The sequence below is a fragment of the Humulus lupulus genome, chromosome 2, assembly GCF_963169125.1.
Source record: "Humulus lupulus chromosome 2, drHumLupu1.1, whole genome shotgun sequence".
Lineage (NCBI taxonomy): Eukaryota > Viridiplantae > Streptophyta > Magnoliopsida > Rosales > Cannabaceae > Humulus > Humulus lupulus.
In genome coordinates, this window is record NC_084794.1 from 7,555,143 (window position 1) to 7,569,959 (window position 14,817).

General features: G+C 30.8%; 1 protein-coding gene across 6 annotated transcripts; it reads right to left on the reverse strand.

Moving 5' to 3' along the window:
- Window positions 1-8,574: 8,574 nt before the first annotated feature.
- On the reverse strand, window positions 8,575-14,531 carry LOC133817106 (probable inactive leucine-rich repeat receptor-like protein kinase At3g03770). Of its 6 annotated transcripts, none has more exons than XM_062249508.1 (8): window positions 14,172-14,531; window positions 12,429-13,935; window positions 12,137-12,318; window positions 11,762-12,005; window positions 11,393-11,604; window positions 11,276-11,301; window positions 10,329-10,440; window positions 8,575-9,200 (listed from the first exon to the last, which is right to left on the reverse strand). In XM_062249508.1, exons 2-8 carry the CDS (start codon window positions 13,777-13,779, stop codon window positions 8,970-8,972), a joined length of 2,358 nt encoding a protein of 785 aa, XP_062105492.1. In that variant the 5' UTR covers window positions 13,780-13,935; window positions 14,172-14,531; the 3' UTR covers window positions 8,575-8,969. The 6 variants fall into 6 exon arrangements, with proteins under 6 accessions (XP_062105492.1, XP_062105491.1, XP_062105494.1 ...); XM_062249507.1 differs by having other exon boundaries at window positions 12,137-12,321; XM_062249510.1 differs by having other exon boundaries at window positions 12,203-12,318; window positions 14,172-14,530.
- Window positions 14,532-14,817: the final 286 nt, after the last annotated feature.

A 14,817-nucleotide genomic window follows, 5' to 3' on the forward strand; every position in this document is an offset into this window, starting at 1 on the left:
AAAAAATCATTTAATTAATTAATTAATAATGTTAATATAGCTTAATCCCAAGCCCCAACTAAAATTATTAAATTATCATATCGTTTTCTGAATTTAAGAGAAGTAATTTAGATGAGTAGAATAAGGTGAGCAAAGATAGTGACTTGTGTTATCATTAAAAAAGAAGATTATGATTTGCTTATTAAATTATTTTCATTAAAATGCATAAAGTCGGACATTGTTGGTGTTTCAATTTCGAGGTACGAAAATCATTAACATTTAGTTTACTCTTATCCTTATTTAACTCCATGCCACCAAACGATGTAATGTGACACGTGGAAACTTAATGAATATTAAACAAAAAATTAAGAGAGCAAGTCATTATTTATGATCGTATCTCACAACCTCAACAAAAATAATAAATACTACTAAAAGAGATTTTGGATGTTGCTTAATAATCAGCTTAAATTCTTGAAACCATATTATATATAATAATTACAAAGTTGGGTAAGTCTATAATTTTCTCCATGTTAGTGAAAGTTGCACTTAAAATAGAAACTTTGGAAAGAAAAAGTAAAATTATACTCTTGTATTTCAACTAAAACACATTACTGTAATCTAGTATCCCAACTAAAATTTTGCAAGTCATCAAATACGATATTCTAAGCTTACAAATATCCCAACAAATTTTTTTTTATTTTTTCTAAGGGTAATGATATGTGCATTCAAAATATGCACATAAACATTACACGTAGTAACGTAGCAGATTAGCTTAATCAATCACATTTATTAAAACTGAGACTCACTGTTTTAAAAAATATTGTCACGTCACTGTATATAATGTTTTTGTGCAAATTTTGGGTGCACATATCATTATTATTTTTTAAAATCCATAAAAGAAACATAATTAAGTATAATTACCATATAACTAAATGAATAATCTCGAGTATTATTGACTAGTTATAGAAGTCTAATTTCAATAACTTAAATATTGTATTATCAGTTTTTATTTATACACTGATAAACAACTAAATCATAATTTAATACATTAATAATACACGCTAAAGTGAAAGACGTGGCTCATTTATTATTTAATCATAAATTTGAGGAAATTCGAACATCCTTGCCACTACATCAAACAACTTGTTCTAATATTCTAAAGAGAAATGATATGTGCACTCAAAATATACACTCAAACATTACACACAGTGATGTGGCAGTTTAACCTAACCAATCACATTTAATAAAACTGAGACTCACTATTTTAAAAAACAGTGACACATCACTGTGTGTAATGTTTGAGTATATATTTTGGGTGCACATATCATTACTCTATTCCAAATAAGTTGACAGACTAATCAAATAGGTACAACTTTCATAGAACAAACTTATTTTAAGAGTTTGGGTTCAAATTCAGAAACTCTATATCCAAAACCCATGAAATATTACAAGCCTTTGGTAAGTAAAAACTAATATGATCCTCAATCATGTACATGTGCAAGTTTAGTATCATCAAATTAAAGTGTCTCTTAAGCTATGCACCAAACTTTCTTGGCCACTATAACATCTTTAGCAAAAGACTAAGGTAGTGGATGGAAGTTGCACCCAATTATTAACAAAAAAATTAATAAATGAAGGTGACAGTAGCTAAAGCTACTAGTTAGCCCTAGCTGTAAGTGATTTAAGTTGAAATGTCCACTTTCATTGTCCAAATATATTAGAAATGGTCCAATTTGTTGCTGGTCTTGAAGGTTATTGACTTGTGATGATGTATATGGCAATTTTTAGTATTTCAACCTTGTCAATTTATTACAATATATCTTGAATGTGACTGCTCATCCGTTGAAAACCAACCTGTTCTTTATCTAATTTTTTTAAGAGAATGAAATCTTTTAGAATTTATTGAAATAATGTGTTGGTTAACTAGATATTTAAAATGTAATGGATCAACTCTATCGATTTAATGAGTTTTCAATTTTTGCAATCTAAGATCCAAACTCTAGTAGCTGAATTGGATTAATCGATTTAGTTAGTTTGAACTTAATTTTATCGATTTCAAGGTTTGTTGGTGTTCATTATTTTCTAAGAAATCTGTGAAATTAGTTCTTAAAAAATTACAAGTAGTCCTACATTGATAAGTATTGATGAAAATGAGTTAGTTTAGTTTGATAAATATAAATATGTTCATCTATTCTCATTTATTATGTTTCTTTTTAAATTATAAATAGTATCTTTACATTTTGATTCTACATTAAATATAAATTATAAATGTAATATATAATTTAAATTTGGAAGAATATTTAGCAAAATTGACACATATTAATAGTCTTGTTGCTGTATTAAAAAATAAAAATATATAATTTTCTTATTTTTTATTATCTATTTAAAATTAATTTATATATTTATATTTATACCACCGACATTTATTTTTTTCATTCATTTAAATAATGTCTTGACATAAATAATTAAAATATAATTAAAACAAAATATTATATTTATTTAATTAAAATTTATAGAATTTTTTTAATATGATACAAAATATCTAATTTTAAATTAAACTATACCATATGTCAAATGAATTATAATATAAAAATTATAGAAATAAAATTAAAATAAGTAAAAGTGAATTGTAACACCTGTACTCGACTTCTCGCACTTGAACAATTGTACCTTTTCAAAAACCCTATAGGTTTATCATCATCTCTATTTGATCCCTAACAATAAATTCGAAACTGTAAAATATGAAGGTTAATTCCTTGAGTTCTCTTTCATCTTGGGAACCCTGCTGTATAGCCAATGGGGCTATTGCCTTCGTCACTTTTTAAAAGTTAAAAAATGAATGTAAATTTTATTATATTTTAATCTATTTTATATAAATTTCTACTATAATTTTGTGTTGAATTTTTTATAAACACTTATTGCACGGTTTCTCACTCCCTTATATTTATCATACTTGATAGTTGTTTATATATCCATAAGATGTCCAATTTCTGCATTCTCACCGTGTCATACATATTTTCTATAGTTTTGAAAAACATTTTGGTATCTTTAGTGTCGGCAAACCACTCAATAGATGTTCATGAATGGACTTCTTCATAACAATGAGACTAAGATGATTTGACTTTTCTCATTGTGCATGGAGAGTTATTTGAGTAGTAGTATTTAAATCAGTAGGAGCATCAGGTTTATCTTCTCGCAAACATAAGTCCAAGTCCATTATCTCAAACTAAATTCTACATCTCGTTTTTACTTCTTGTAGTTGGAAGCAGTCATAATTTGAATAGGGTATTATTGTTTTTCACAGAAAAAGATACTAAAAAGTACAAAAAAAAATTAACAACTTGATTAAATTATGAACAAAACAGAAAGAAAATATATAAATAGAGTCAAACTGGTCATCATAAACTCCCCAACAGGGTGAGAATACGATACAAATATGATCATCCCTTCATGAAATGTTAAAAAAGAACAAATATATAAATTAAAAAATTATCACCTTTGGGAAAAATAATTATAAATATGCATATTTTTAATTAACACACTTTATGAACCTTCAACTAATATACATAACTACTTTATTTGGGAAGTAACTACACATATTAATTAACCAAGAAAAATATTTTCTATAAATCGATGAAATTTGGCAATAAAACAATCATTAAAAATGAATATAATTAAATCACTTTGATGATAATAATTATAATATTCTCAACCAAATTTCCAAACAAAAAAAAAATTACACATTAATATGTTGATAATCAAATTAAAGTGTCATCCATAATACTTTATATCAACAAATCAATGTATTCATTTAGAACAACAAAAAATAGCTTAATTTAAGAAAATGAAGTTTATCATTTGAGTAAAGAGTATATCATGAATTGGAGGGTAACCAAGAGAGTGAGTGTGTACAAACGAAAGAGAAAATACTCAAATAATTTTCTATGATTTAAAGTTTTCAAAAAATATGACAAAAGTATTTATTAAGATAGTCTAATTGCCAAAATAGTAATAATTCGATAAGAATTATTTGGTGGCATAAAAAAATACCAAAAAATCTGTTGATCCCAAAAGATGGTGTTTTAATATTTAAACTCGTAAGTGCACGAATCGTTTCGGAATATAATGTTCATGTAAGTACGAGGTCGAACCTATGGGAGTTGACTAACATCAAAAGAAACTATTTCAAACAAAGTAAGAATATTCTAACCTAGTTCCAAATATTTGATGAGATTTTGTTTTAGAAAAATAAAAGACAAGTAATAAAAAGATGTAAGATTAAATAGAAAAATAGTTTTCAAATGAGATATGTAAAATAAGATTATTAAGATATTAGAATTCACAAAATGCAAGTTCAATAGTATTTATAAGTATATTGATTCCCAAGTTTAGATATAGTTGAAATAAATCACACTATATTTTTTTCAAAATACATTTTCTATTCAAGCACAAGTTACTTTAAAAAATGTATGATTTTTCTTCACTTATATAAGATATAATTTCTAAGCATTAGTTGTATTACAACCTAATGAAACTACAAAAAATCAAAGAGATTATGTTTAGGCAAAATATGATACTTATGCTCTAAGAATTATATGTGAACAATTTAATGAAAAACATTTAATCAAAGAATATCATATTTTTGTATAATGAAGAACTAAGTGTAATATGCTTTAACAATCAATAATAGATGAAAAATGCATATCTTTGATAGAAAAATCCATGAACAATGTTGTACAAATGGGAAATCAACATACAAAAAAAAAAAAAATACTATCTAGTTACATTTGCTTCATCATCATCTTAATAACATTTGAAAAAGATTAGAAGTTCATAACTAGATTGAAATAAAAATTACAAAATAACATACTTGACATGCTCTTCAAAAGATGAAAATGGTAGAGAAAATAGTAAAAAGAAGAGAGAAAAATATGAAGTGTAGGAGAGATTGAAAAGATGAAGAAGAAGAGCTCCCCAAATGGTCTTACAAGACTCTATTTATAGGCAAAATATAGAGATTAAATTAATCAAATTAAAATAAATAAATTGATTAATTTAATTGTGTTGGGAAGTGGTAGGATAAATAGAGTAAGTGTAAGAGTATTGGAAAGATGAAATGTTTGGTTGGGTAAAAGATTAGTGAAAAGCTAGGGTAAAAAAATAAATTAGGAATGTTTATTTAGGTAAGAAAAATAGGGAAGAGTGAATTGATATTTGAGTGAAAAATATTGGGAATAAAAATATGAGTTTGGGCTCTTTTTGGTGGTGGCTGTGGCAGCTTGCTCCAGGCAGGCGTGGTGGGCCTGATTGGGCCGAAATGGGGCAGCTGGGATTGAAGGAATCCTGGGCCGTTGGCTTGGAGAGAAGTGGAGTGCTTGGACACTGAAGCTGGCAGGCGGAGAACCGTTGGAAGGTTGCTGCTTGTTGTGGTGTTATATGCTGAGGAAACTAGACAGGTGGCGGCATCTGGAGCTTGGAAGGCTGGCGTGAAGGAGCTGGTGATATATGCTGAAGAAAGTGGGATGTTGAAGCTTCATTGATGCTGGCAGGTGGATGGGCGGATTCCCGCCTGGCATATGGGCCTGGGCTTATGGCAAATGGTTGTCTTTTGTTGGGCTTAACTTTTCAGATTTGTCATTTTTTTCAATCTTTTCCTTGTAAATGTCACATTTTCCTTACTTCTTCAAGCACAAAAATACAATATATTACCTAACAAAATTATCATAAACTAAATCATAATAAAATATTTTCAATTATAAAATAAATTAATTTAATTATTTGAAAATATTAATTATAACTTAATTTATATTTAACATTTAAATTCAATAATACAACATTTTTTTACCCCAAACTAAACAGCAATAATTTAAATAATTAGCTACAATATTTTACAACAAAACAACTATGAAAACACACAAAAATCTATAAAATTAAAATAAACCTAATAAGTTCAAAATTACTTAAAAACTTAATAAATCAATTAAAAACTCAAGAATTAAGCAACAATTAGCACATAAAAAGTGATAAAATAACTCTATTTTGTAGAGTTATCAAAATCATAAATTGAATTCTAATCATGGTGAAAAACAAATCGTTGAAAAACTCACCCTGGAGACACCGCATGCACCCCCATGCGCCGTTGCCCGAGAGTTGGCATTGCACCAAGAGGTTGTCTTCAAGCTCCAGCCGGGTCTGAAAACGGGTTGCTCGATCCGGTTTGTTCCAGGAAGGTCGGAGGTGGATTTCCGACCAGCAAATTGCGTGAAATCAATGGGAAAAATATGGGTTTTGATTGGAATGGAAATTCTAATGGATCTATGGAGTTTAATTCAAGCGAACCAATAAAAACAAGTAGATCCAAAGCTACAATATCCGAAAATAATATCAAAGAGAAAAGCTTGAAATTGAACATATAAATTCGTTTATACAAGAAATTAAACCAAGCTTAAACTATACAATCTATGTATAACTACAAATTACTAATCAATTTAAGATTTGAACCACTAAATTGTAAAATGGTAGGTAACCATTTGGTACCCTGTATTATAAAATCGTACATATTTGATACCCTAAACTCAAATTTAATTAATAAAATTTTATAAATTTAATCAAAATGCTCTCAATTATATAAGTTCCAAATTTATATTTAATTACTTAATTACATATAACTGATGACAGCTTGGTCATATTGACAAAATTTTATCTATCAAATCCAAGTCTAGGGTACCAAATATGTATGATTTTAAAATATAGGGTACCATATAAGCATTATTGAAAACAGAGGGTACCAAAATGATACTTTGCAAAATCATAGGGTACCAAATGAGTAAATTCCCATTATAAAATCATTAAATTAAATTCATAATAAATTTATGTAAAACCCTAAAACTTTAAACATGAAATTCTCATAAATTACGAAACGAAATTTAGCATGAAATATATCAACAGAAAGATAATTTCATGAGAAAAAATAAAAGCCCTAATGTTTTAGGATCAAATTGTAAAAAATTCAACATAAAATAATAATGAAATTAATATGTAAGTAGAAAAAATTAACCAATATCAATTAATGGTTAAACAAAATATAGATCATAAATCATAGGTATACAGTAGGCAATCTGATACCACATGTTAGAAATTCATAAAACATCAGGATACAAGATTTAATATAATTTAGAATACACTGAGAATTTGAAAAATAATTAGGAATACATACATGATTGTTCCATAGAAATAACTGAGATTTGGTAGTAGCGCAATACTAATCAACTAAGTCTTCCTCCCTAAATCAACTGACCAACTAAGTACAACCACATACAATTGTGATGAGACAATATGTATTTATAGAGTTAGGAATGTGACTTAGCTATATAACCCTAGTTAGATTGGATTTTCTCATCAAAGACTTCAGTCAACTAGAAAGCACATATTTCTTCTTCAACTAGACTTCACACAGATGCTAAACTCATTAACTATAGATCACTAATTATATGGGCTAATACATCAAAAAACAATCTAACAATCCATATTTTAACAAAACAATTAAAATGTTAATGTAAGCCCAAAATAAAAGTCTTAAAGACTAGATATTTAAAATGCAATTAGTCAACTCTATCCATTTAATGAGTTTTTCAATTTTTATAATCTAAGATCCAAACCCTAGTAGCTGAATGAGTAATGATATGTGTACACACTTTTTATACTAAAATATTACACACACTTATGTGGCAAGACTATTTGATTTAGTGGGATCCATCTTAAATCATTGTAATTGGTTAATTTTTTTGTCACATAGGTGTGTATAATATTTTGGTGTAAAAAATATGTCCACATATTATTACTCCTAGCTGAATTGGATTAATCGATTTAGTTAGCTTGATGTTCATTATTTTCTAGGAAACCTGTGAAATTAGTTCTTAAGAAATTACAAGTAGTCCCGCATTGATAAATATTAATGAAAATGAGTTAGTTTGATAAATATAAATATGTTCATCCAATCTAATTTATTATGTTTATTTTAAAATTATAGAAAAAAAATTTAATTTCTATGCTACATTAAATATAAATTATAAATGTAAATATAAATTATATTGTTAGTTGTTAAAATATGTTGAATAATTGTTGTAAAATATGTTGAAAAACAGTTGTCAAAATATGTTGAATAGTTGTTAAGCTTCTTGTTGTTTGAAAAAATAAAATTATATAATTTTTTTATTATTTATTTAAAATTAATTTATATATTTATACCACTTACATTTATTTTTTATAATTCCATTGAATTTTTTTATTGAAAACTCTCTTATATATTAGTGGATTGAGTTCTCTTTCATCTGGTGGACACTGCTGTATAGACAATGGGGCAATTATCATCTTGACTTTTTCAAGGTTAAAAAATTAATATAATTTTTTTTTATATATTTTAATCTATTTTATATAAAATTCTACCATAATATGCTTGTTGATTTTTTTATAAATACATATTGCCCAGTCTCTAATTTCAAGGGGACTAGCAAAGCCAACTAGTTGAGCTGAGCTAATTAGCAATCACATACTCTAATTTTAATATTTCTTCTAATAAGAATACTGGGTACCAACAAATCAAAATCAAATATCAATATATGAAGCTGGACACCAAATTCTTGGTAGCTAATATTTATTCAATATATCAATAAATGAAGTCTCTCCTATTCTACATACAAATCTCCAACCAAACTCTCTCCTATCAAAAATAAAAAAAATTCTATATCTCTATAATATTGTGCAATACCTTTACAAGCTTTACATATCATGATATGATAATAATAAAAAAAAAACAGCCCAAAAAACTAAACCTTTCTTTCTTCTACTTGGCAAATGAGTGAGTGAGAACTGAGGCTGCTCAAGTGTGCTTTCATGGCAGCAATTGTTGTTGTATGTAGGCTTCCATAGAGATGGGATATTTTGTGTTAGGTGTTATGAAACCCTATAAACTTGCTTACATGTGTAGCTAGCTAGGCCTGTGATGCAGAATCTGATTTCTGATCAGCATCAGCTGTGGCCTGAACTTGAGCAGCATACTGTAGATTCCAAAGCACATCTTCAAAAGATGGCCGAGATGGCACGTCGTGAGATATGCATTTTCTGGTGATTGATACCACAATTGACAATGACTCCTGTGAGGACGTGGTCAGCACAATTGGATCCACTATCTTCTTTCGGCCATCTTGACTACCAAACGATGCCTGTGTGGTTCATGACACAACACTAGTAGTGTCAAAGATATTCCATCTACAACTTACTAAAAAGAGCACACTATTTTCGTAATGAGTAAGTAGATTGAAAATGTTTAAAATTTTGGACCCTCGCTATTGGCTGGGTAGGTCTAGGCATAGACCTTAGACCCCCAACTAAATAGGGATCCTAATTTTCTTTTAAATTAACATTATTTGTATAGCTTTTAGAAAAATAACAATGGAAACAAGGCAGCTAATTGGCAAAGGGTGCTCCCCTGCTCCCATCCCCGTTAACTATTTTAATCCTCATTTTTGCTCCCTTCCTGCTTATTTCTTATCAGGGTGGGGTGGGGCCCTGTTGGGACAGGGAATCCCTACGGGTACCCATTTATTTAAAAATAAAATAAACAAAGGTAGATTACCTAAAATTAATATATATTGCATTATTTTAATCGCTCAAAGTATTGAATATGTCCAAAATAAATTAGAAATATTTAAAAAGTTACTAATATACTACAAAATCACATAAAGAAACATGTAAAATAAATAAAAAAACATATTACAAAATAAAAATAAATTAAATAGGGCTATGTTTGGGCGAGGAGTGTTATCCTCGTCCTCGCTCTGTTTAACATTCAAGATTAGAAAATGGCCCTAGTCCCTACCCCGTTTCCTATTTAGGCAGGTATCCACAGGATCTCATTCCCGTAAGGAAAATTTGCATCCCTACTTTTATATATATATAGTATGGTTGATCCTCAGTATAGACCAGTAGGCCTAAACGTAAGGCCCCAAACTAAATAAGGGTCTCAATTTTTTTTAAAATTGATATTATTTGTATAAATTTTAGAAAATAACACACATATATAGTAGGCGACTAACTAATCGGGGCCCCAATTTTTTTTAAAAAAGAATTAACTCTATTTATGTAGCGTTAGAAAATATCATTTTTATATGTATACTTTTACTAAAATAACAAATGTATTTTTATTGGAAGCCCCATAATTTTACTTTAATATACTTTACTGTACTATACAGTTTTCTACACTTTGCCTCCAATTCCACATTGAGGACCACAACAAATGTCACCAAAGCCTTGAAAATGGAGTTCATTAAATGAAAGAGTGAAAGGCTTACCATTTCATTTAGCAGAAAAGTCTCTCCTTTTCCACTTACTATTGGTCCAACAAGTGATTCAAGTAATATAAATCCAAAGTTGTAGACATCATCCTCAACTGTTTTCTTATGGCTGCAGTTAAGAATATATGACAACATTAGCACAGTTCAATCACTTGAATCAGATGAAAGTTCTATACATATGATTGATTCAATAGCATTCTATAGTATTATAAACTATGGCACAAAAATTTAGTTGCATAAACCAACTAAGATGTTGACAATAGATATCAACACAACAATGACAAATAGGTGAGTAAGAAGAAAAAATGTGGTAGTTGTAGTGGCAAAAATGGCTGCAATGTAATGATTCATGATTCTTGTCATGGTATCAAGAGTCGATTCCCTAACGGGTATTCGATCCACACCGATCCAAAAAAAGTGACCCAAGCCGCACGAGATCCGCATAGTGCAAAAAAGACACTTGAGATCTGAGATCCACATAATGCGAAAAGACACTTGAGATCCAAAAAAAAATAAGCGAGCTGAAAAAAAAAATGAGTCACCTGTGATCAGGTGATTCAAGATTGGTGAGCAAAAAATCGCCACCATCTTGAGAGGAATATTAGACTATTGTGTCCCACATGGAATAAGTGTAAGAATATTGAATCATTAATAAGAACATGTGTAACTCCACTAATCACCAATTGATTTTTAGATGGAGTCTCATAATTCTTGTCATCGATGGTTGTGACAGCAAGGACAAAAAGAGGAATTGTGGAATAGTGCTGTCTGTACCAGCACACATCTTTTTGGCCTAAGAATTCAAATTGTAAAATGCTTGGGTCCTAATTGCTTAAAAAACATATTCTAGAATGCTCAAGTGATCACAACCGAGCCCCATAATGCTGTACAAGACATTATTCCTAATGCATGATTCTCATTGATAGTACTCTGCTATGCATTACCTTGATTTTGTGCGCTCTCCCTTGGCCTACAGATGAAAAAAGATGTGTCAGTGCAGCATTAGAAACAAACCACTAAGTACCAATCAATCAATAACTTTAGTTAGTCAAGAAACATACCTCAACTTTTTCAATTGCTTCTCTGATGATGGAAATCCCATAGTCACTCAACTTTGCAATCCGATGCTCGTCAAGCAATATATTGTTCGTCTTCAATCGGTTGTTGAAGCAACCGGGAATAACCCCAGTGTGGAGAAAATGCACAGCCTTGGCTACTCCAATTAGAATAGCTAGTCTGTCAGACCATTTTAGAATCTTTTCTGGAGAATTTTCTGCATACATCAGTATAGATAAGTTAAGTGCTATCATAAGCTAAGATCAAATGTACTCATAACAAGTAAATAAAAAGTCATATTACACAATGTTGAGACTATGACACATGGCCATTTTGTGAAAACAAAGGTTTCAAAAGGTCAGTGGATTTTGTACCTGATAGATATGTGCGGTAGCTCCCATTAGGCACATATTCATAGACTAGGAAGACTTTGTTGGCACTATTATCATCTTGTCCACCATTTTCAGTGCAATAGCCCAACAGAGCAACTAAATTTGGATGGTGAAGCTTTGAGAGAAAATCAAGCCGGCCTTTGAGGTTCTGAATTGAATACTTCTTTGAAAAAACCAGAGATCTTACAGTAACATACGTTCCATTTTCCAGTTTTCCCTTGTAAAGCTGAAAGAAAAAAAAGACACATATATGCAGTTAGGAACATTTTCAAAGCTCATTTCTAGTTGACCCTGGCTATCCTCATGAAATTTCAATGCTTAGAGAACCTTAATTGTTAAAAGAGTTTAGGTACATACTTTTTCTCTCTGCAATTTTTCAAGTCTGACATCTAATTCTATAGCAGATTTGAGTTTGGTGGGTACCTTCCCTGTGAAGCCTTCACCCAAAAATATGGACTTGTCAAAGTTGTTTGTTGCTTCTCTCAACTCTTCATAAGAGAACAATCTACAGACTGGGGCTCCTTGTGTCCCCAGCTTGGCTGCTTGGGAAATAAGCCCTGAAAGTAGAAAGATAAGAAGACACTTTGTAAAGATGAGGTTTTAGGTGAGAAAATTAAAACAAAGTAAAAGAACCAAATTTACAACTTACTGGCATTTGTAACAAGTTCAGAACAAAACACTGATGGTGAATTCTCTTGCTGTTTTGGCAATGTGTTCTGCTGCTCAGCAGGCTTCCTTGGATGGTTTCGTCTACGAAAGAAAAGCACCCCAAATACTAAAAGCACAGCAAAAAGTATAGTGCCACTAATGGCAGCAACTAGCACTGTTATAACTATTCCTCTTGATGGTTTCTTTCCTTTAATGGCTTCTCTACAGTATGCACCATGATGCTGATGATTGGAATCAATGGATAGACAATTTGCATTGTATTTAACAAATCTTTTGTCTGAATTACTAGCCAAACAAGGAGGAATTCCACCCACTAATCTGTTGCTTGAAATATCTACAAACCCAAGTTTGGCACCACAACTTAGCTTGTCTGGAAGTGACCCACTAAACATATTGGATGCTAAGTTCAAATAGCTGATGTTTGGCAAAGAGAACAAGGCAGAAGGAGGGGCCCCAGTTAGATTATTGGATGAAAGATCAAGGTGCTGAAGCTGAGTAAGATCACCAAAATGCTCAGGAATATCTCCTGAGAATGAGTTCTTGCTAAGAAGAACTGTAATCAATTGAGTTGGCAATCGTGGCAATTTAGAATCTAATTGATTCTCTCTTAAATCTAATACACGCAAACTAGTTAAGGCACTCAAATCAGGTAGTTTACCAGATATCTTGTTATTAGCCATGGAAATATCAGTAAGTGTCTCAACTCTAGAAACTGAATCAGGAAGCTGACCCTGCAACAGGTTGTTCTTCAAGCTCAAAATAGTGAGATTTGACAAAGATTCCAGCCAATCAGGAACAGTTCCATTGAAGTAATTCCCATCTAGTGCTAAAGTATTAAGCTTAACCATCGTAGATATCTTAGGAGGAACAGAACCATACATGAAATTTGAGCTCAAGTCCAAGAGTTCAAGTGAAGATAGCCTATGAATCTTATCAGGAAATGGTCCCCAAATTCCCAAAGACACTAATCTAAGAACTCTCAAGCTGCTTAACTTGGTCAGTGTTGTGACAAACGAGTCAATAGAAAAAGCCTCTGAAAGAGTCTGATTGGGGATTGCAAAGCCATTAAACTCATCACCCTTAGGAACCTTATCTCCCATTATTTTGAGCTCTGTCACTGAAGTGTCCTGGCATAATATGCTGACATTAACAGAGGGAGGAATGTTACACAAGTCAACATAATTTTCCCAAGCTTGTAACGAGTTGGGATTCTCCAATTGCTTCTTTAGTTGAAGCAAGATTCGGCTTTGAGAAGTTTGCTGTTGATATGAACCCGGAAGGAATATAACCTCAGAAAAAAGTAATAGAATAAACGAGAAAAACAACCCCATTGAACAACTTTTTGAGCTGTAACAGACCAGTTTTTACAATAATGAACAAGACTACTCTCAGAACTGACAGTGACCCAGTTAAAGACTATAACTTAGAACCACCAAAACAGACTCCATAGTTCATGTAATCCAAAACAATGTCCCACCCACTTGCTCCTGAAACAAACAACAACCCAAGTTGGTAATCAAGACAACAAGAGAGAAAAGCATGAAAGTTTTAACATTGGAGCATTTCCCAGATAGTTTGAGCAAGTTTCTATAAAAAAACACATAATAGAAACAAGGGGGACAAAGCCAAGTAAGACAGTAGGCTTCAGAAGAATGTTTCTTATAGTAATTTGCAGAAAGAAAATTTTAAGAAGAAGAGAAAGGAAAATGCAGAGAAGATGAACCTTGGGAAACGGAGTTCAAGAGAGTAGTAATAATGAGATAGTGGAACTAGTCCAAGTCTTCTTCTTCTATTTTAGTAAACGCAGTGTAATAGAGTAGGAATCATAGCGAGAGAGAGCTATAATGGTGGTAGTTGGAGAAGAAGAGCCGTACACATGAGATGAGAGTGCTTAAGGCAAAATAATATTTAAGTGGTGCTTTTACGGTGGGAATAGGGTCTTGACATTAATGGTGTCGGTTCTTTTCTTCTTCTTCTTCTTCCACGAGCAGAAAGATCTTTATTATGCAAAGTTTCAGAGAGAGAGAATGGACTTGAACAGAACATAACAGAACATAACAGTGACTTGGTGAGTTCTTACAGTGCAAAACCAATATCCATAAAAGATAACAAAACAAGTCTTAATACGTTATGATTATATTATGAAGAAGTTGATTTGTCATTAATGCCCTTTGATTACTTTGCTAATTACAATATTAGCATCATCACATTCACATGCAACAACATGTTCTTTGTTTTTTCTTACCGTTGGTACTTAAAAATATGAGCAAACTCTCAAGACAATGACGTTGTACTCTTCCAACACCGTTGATTTTTCGTATCTATCCAATAAGGCTGCTCATTAAATTCAAGGATATTATATTATACTG

Excerpts from the sequence above, each read along its gene's own strand:
- LOC133817106 (XM_062249505.1), bottom strand. The coding sequence starts at position 13,779 with ATGGGGTTGTTTTTCTCGTTTATTCTATTACTTTTTTCTGAGGTTATA. Across the intron at positions 10,441-11,275 it reads GGAGAGCGCACAAAATCAAG|CCATAAGAAAACAGTTGAGG; the intron begins GTAATGCATAGC and ends TCTTAACTGCAG. Across the intron at positions 9,201-10,328 it reads CTTTTCTGCTAAATGAAATG|GCATCGTTTGGTAGTCAAGA; the intron begins GTAAGCCTTTCA and ends TGAACCACACAG.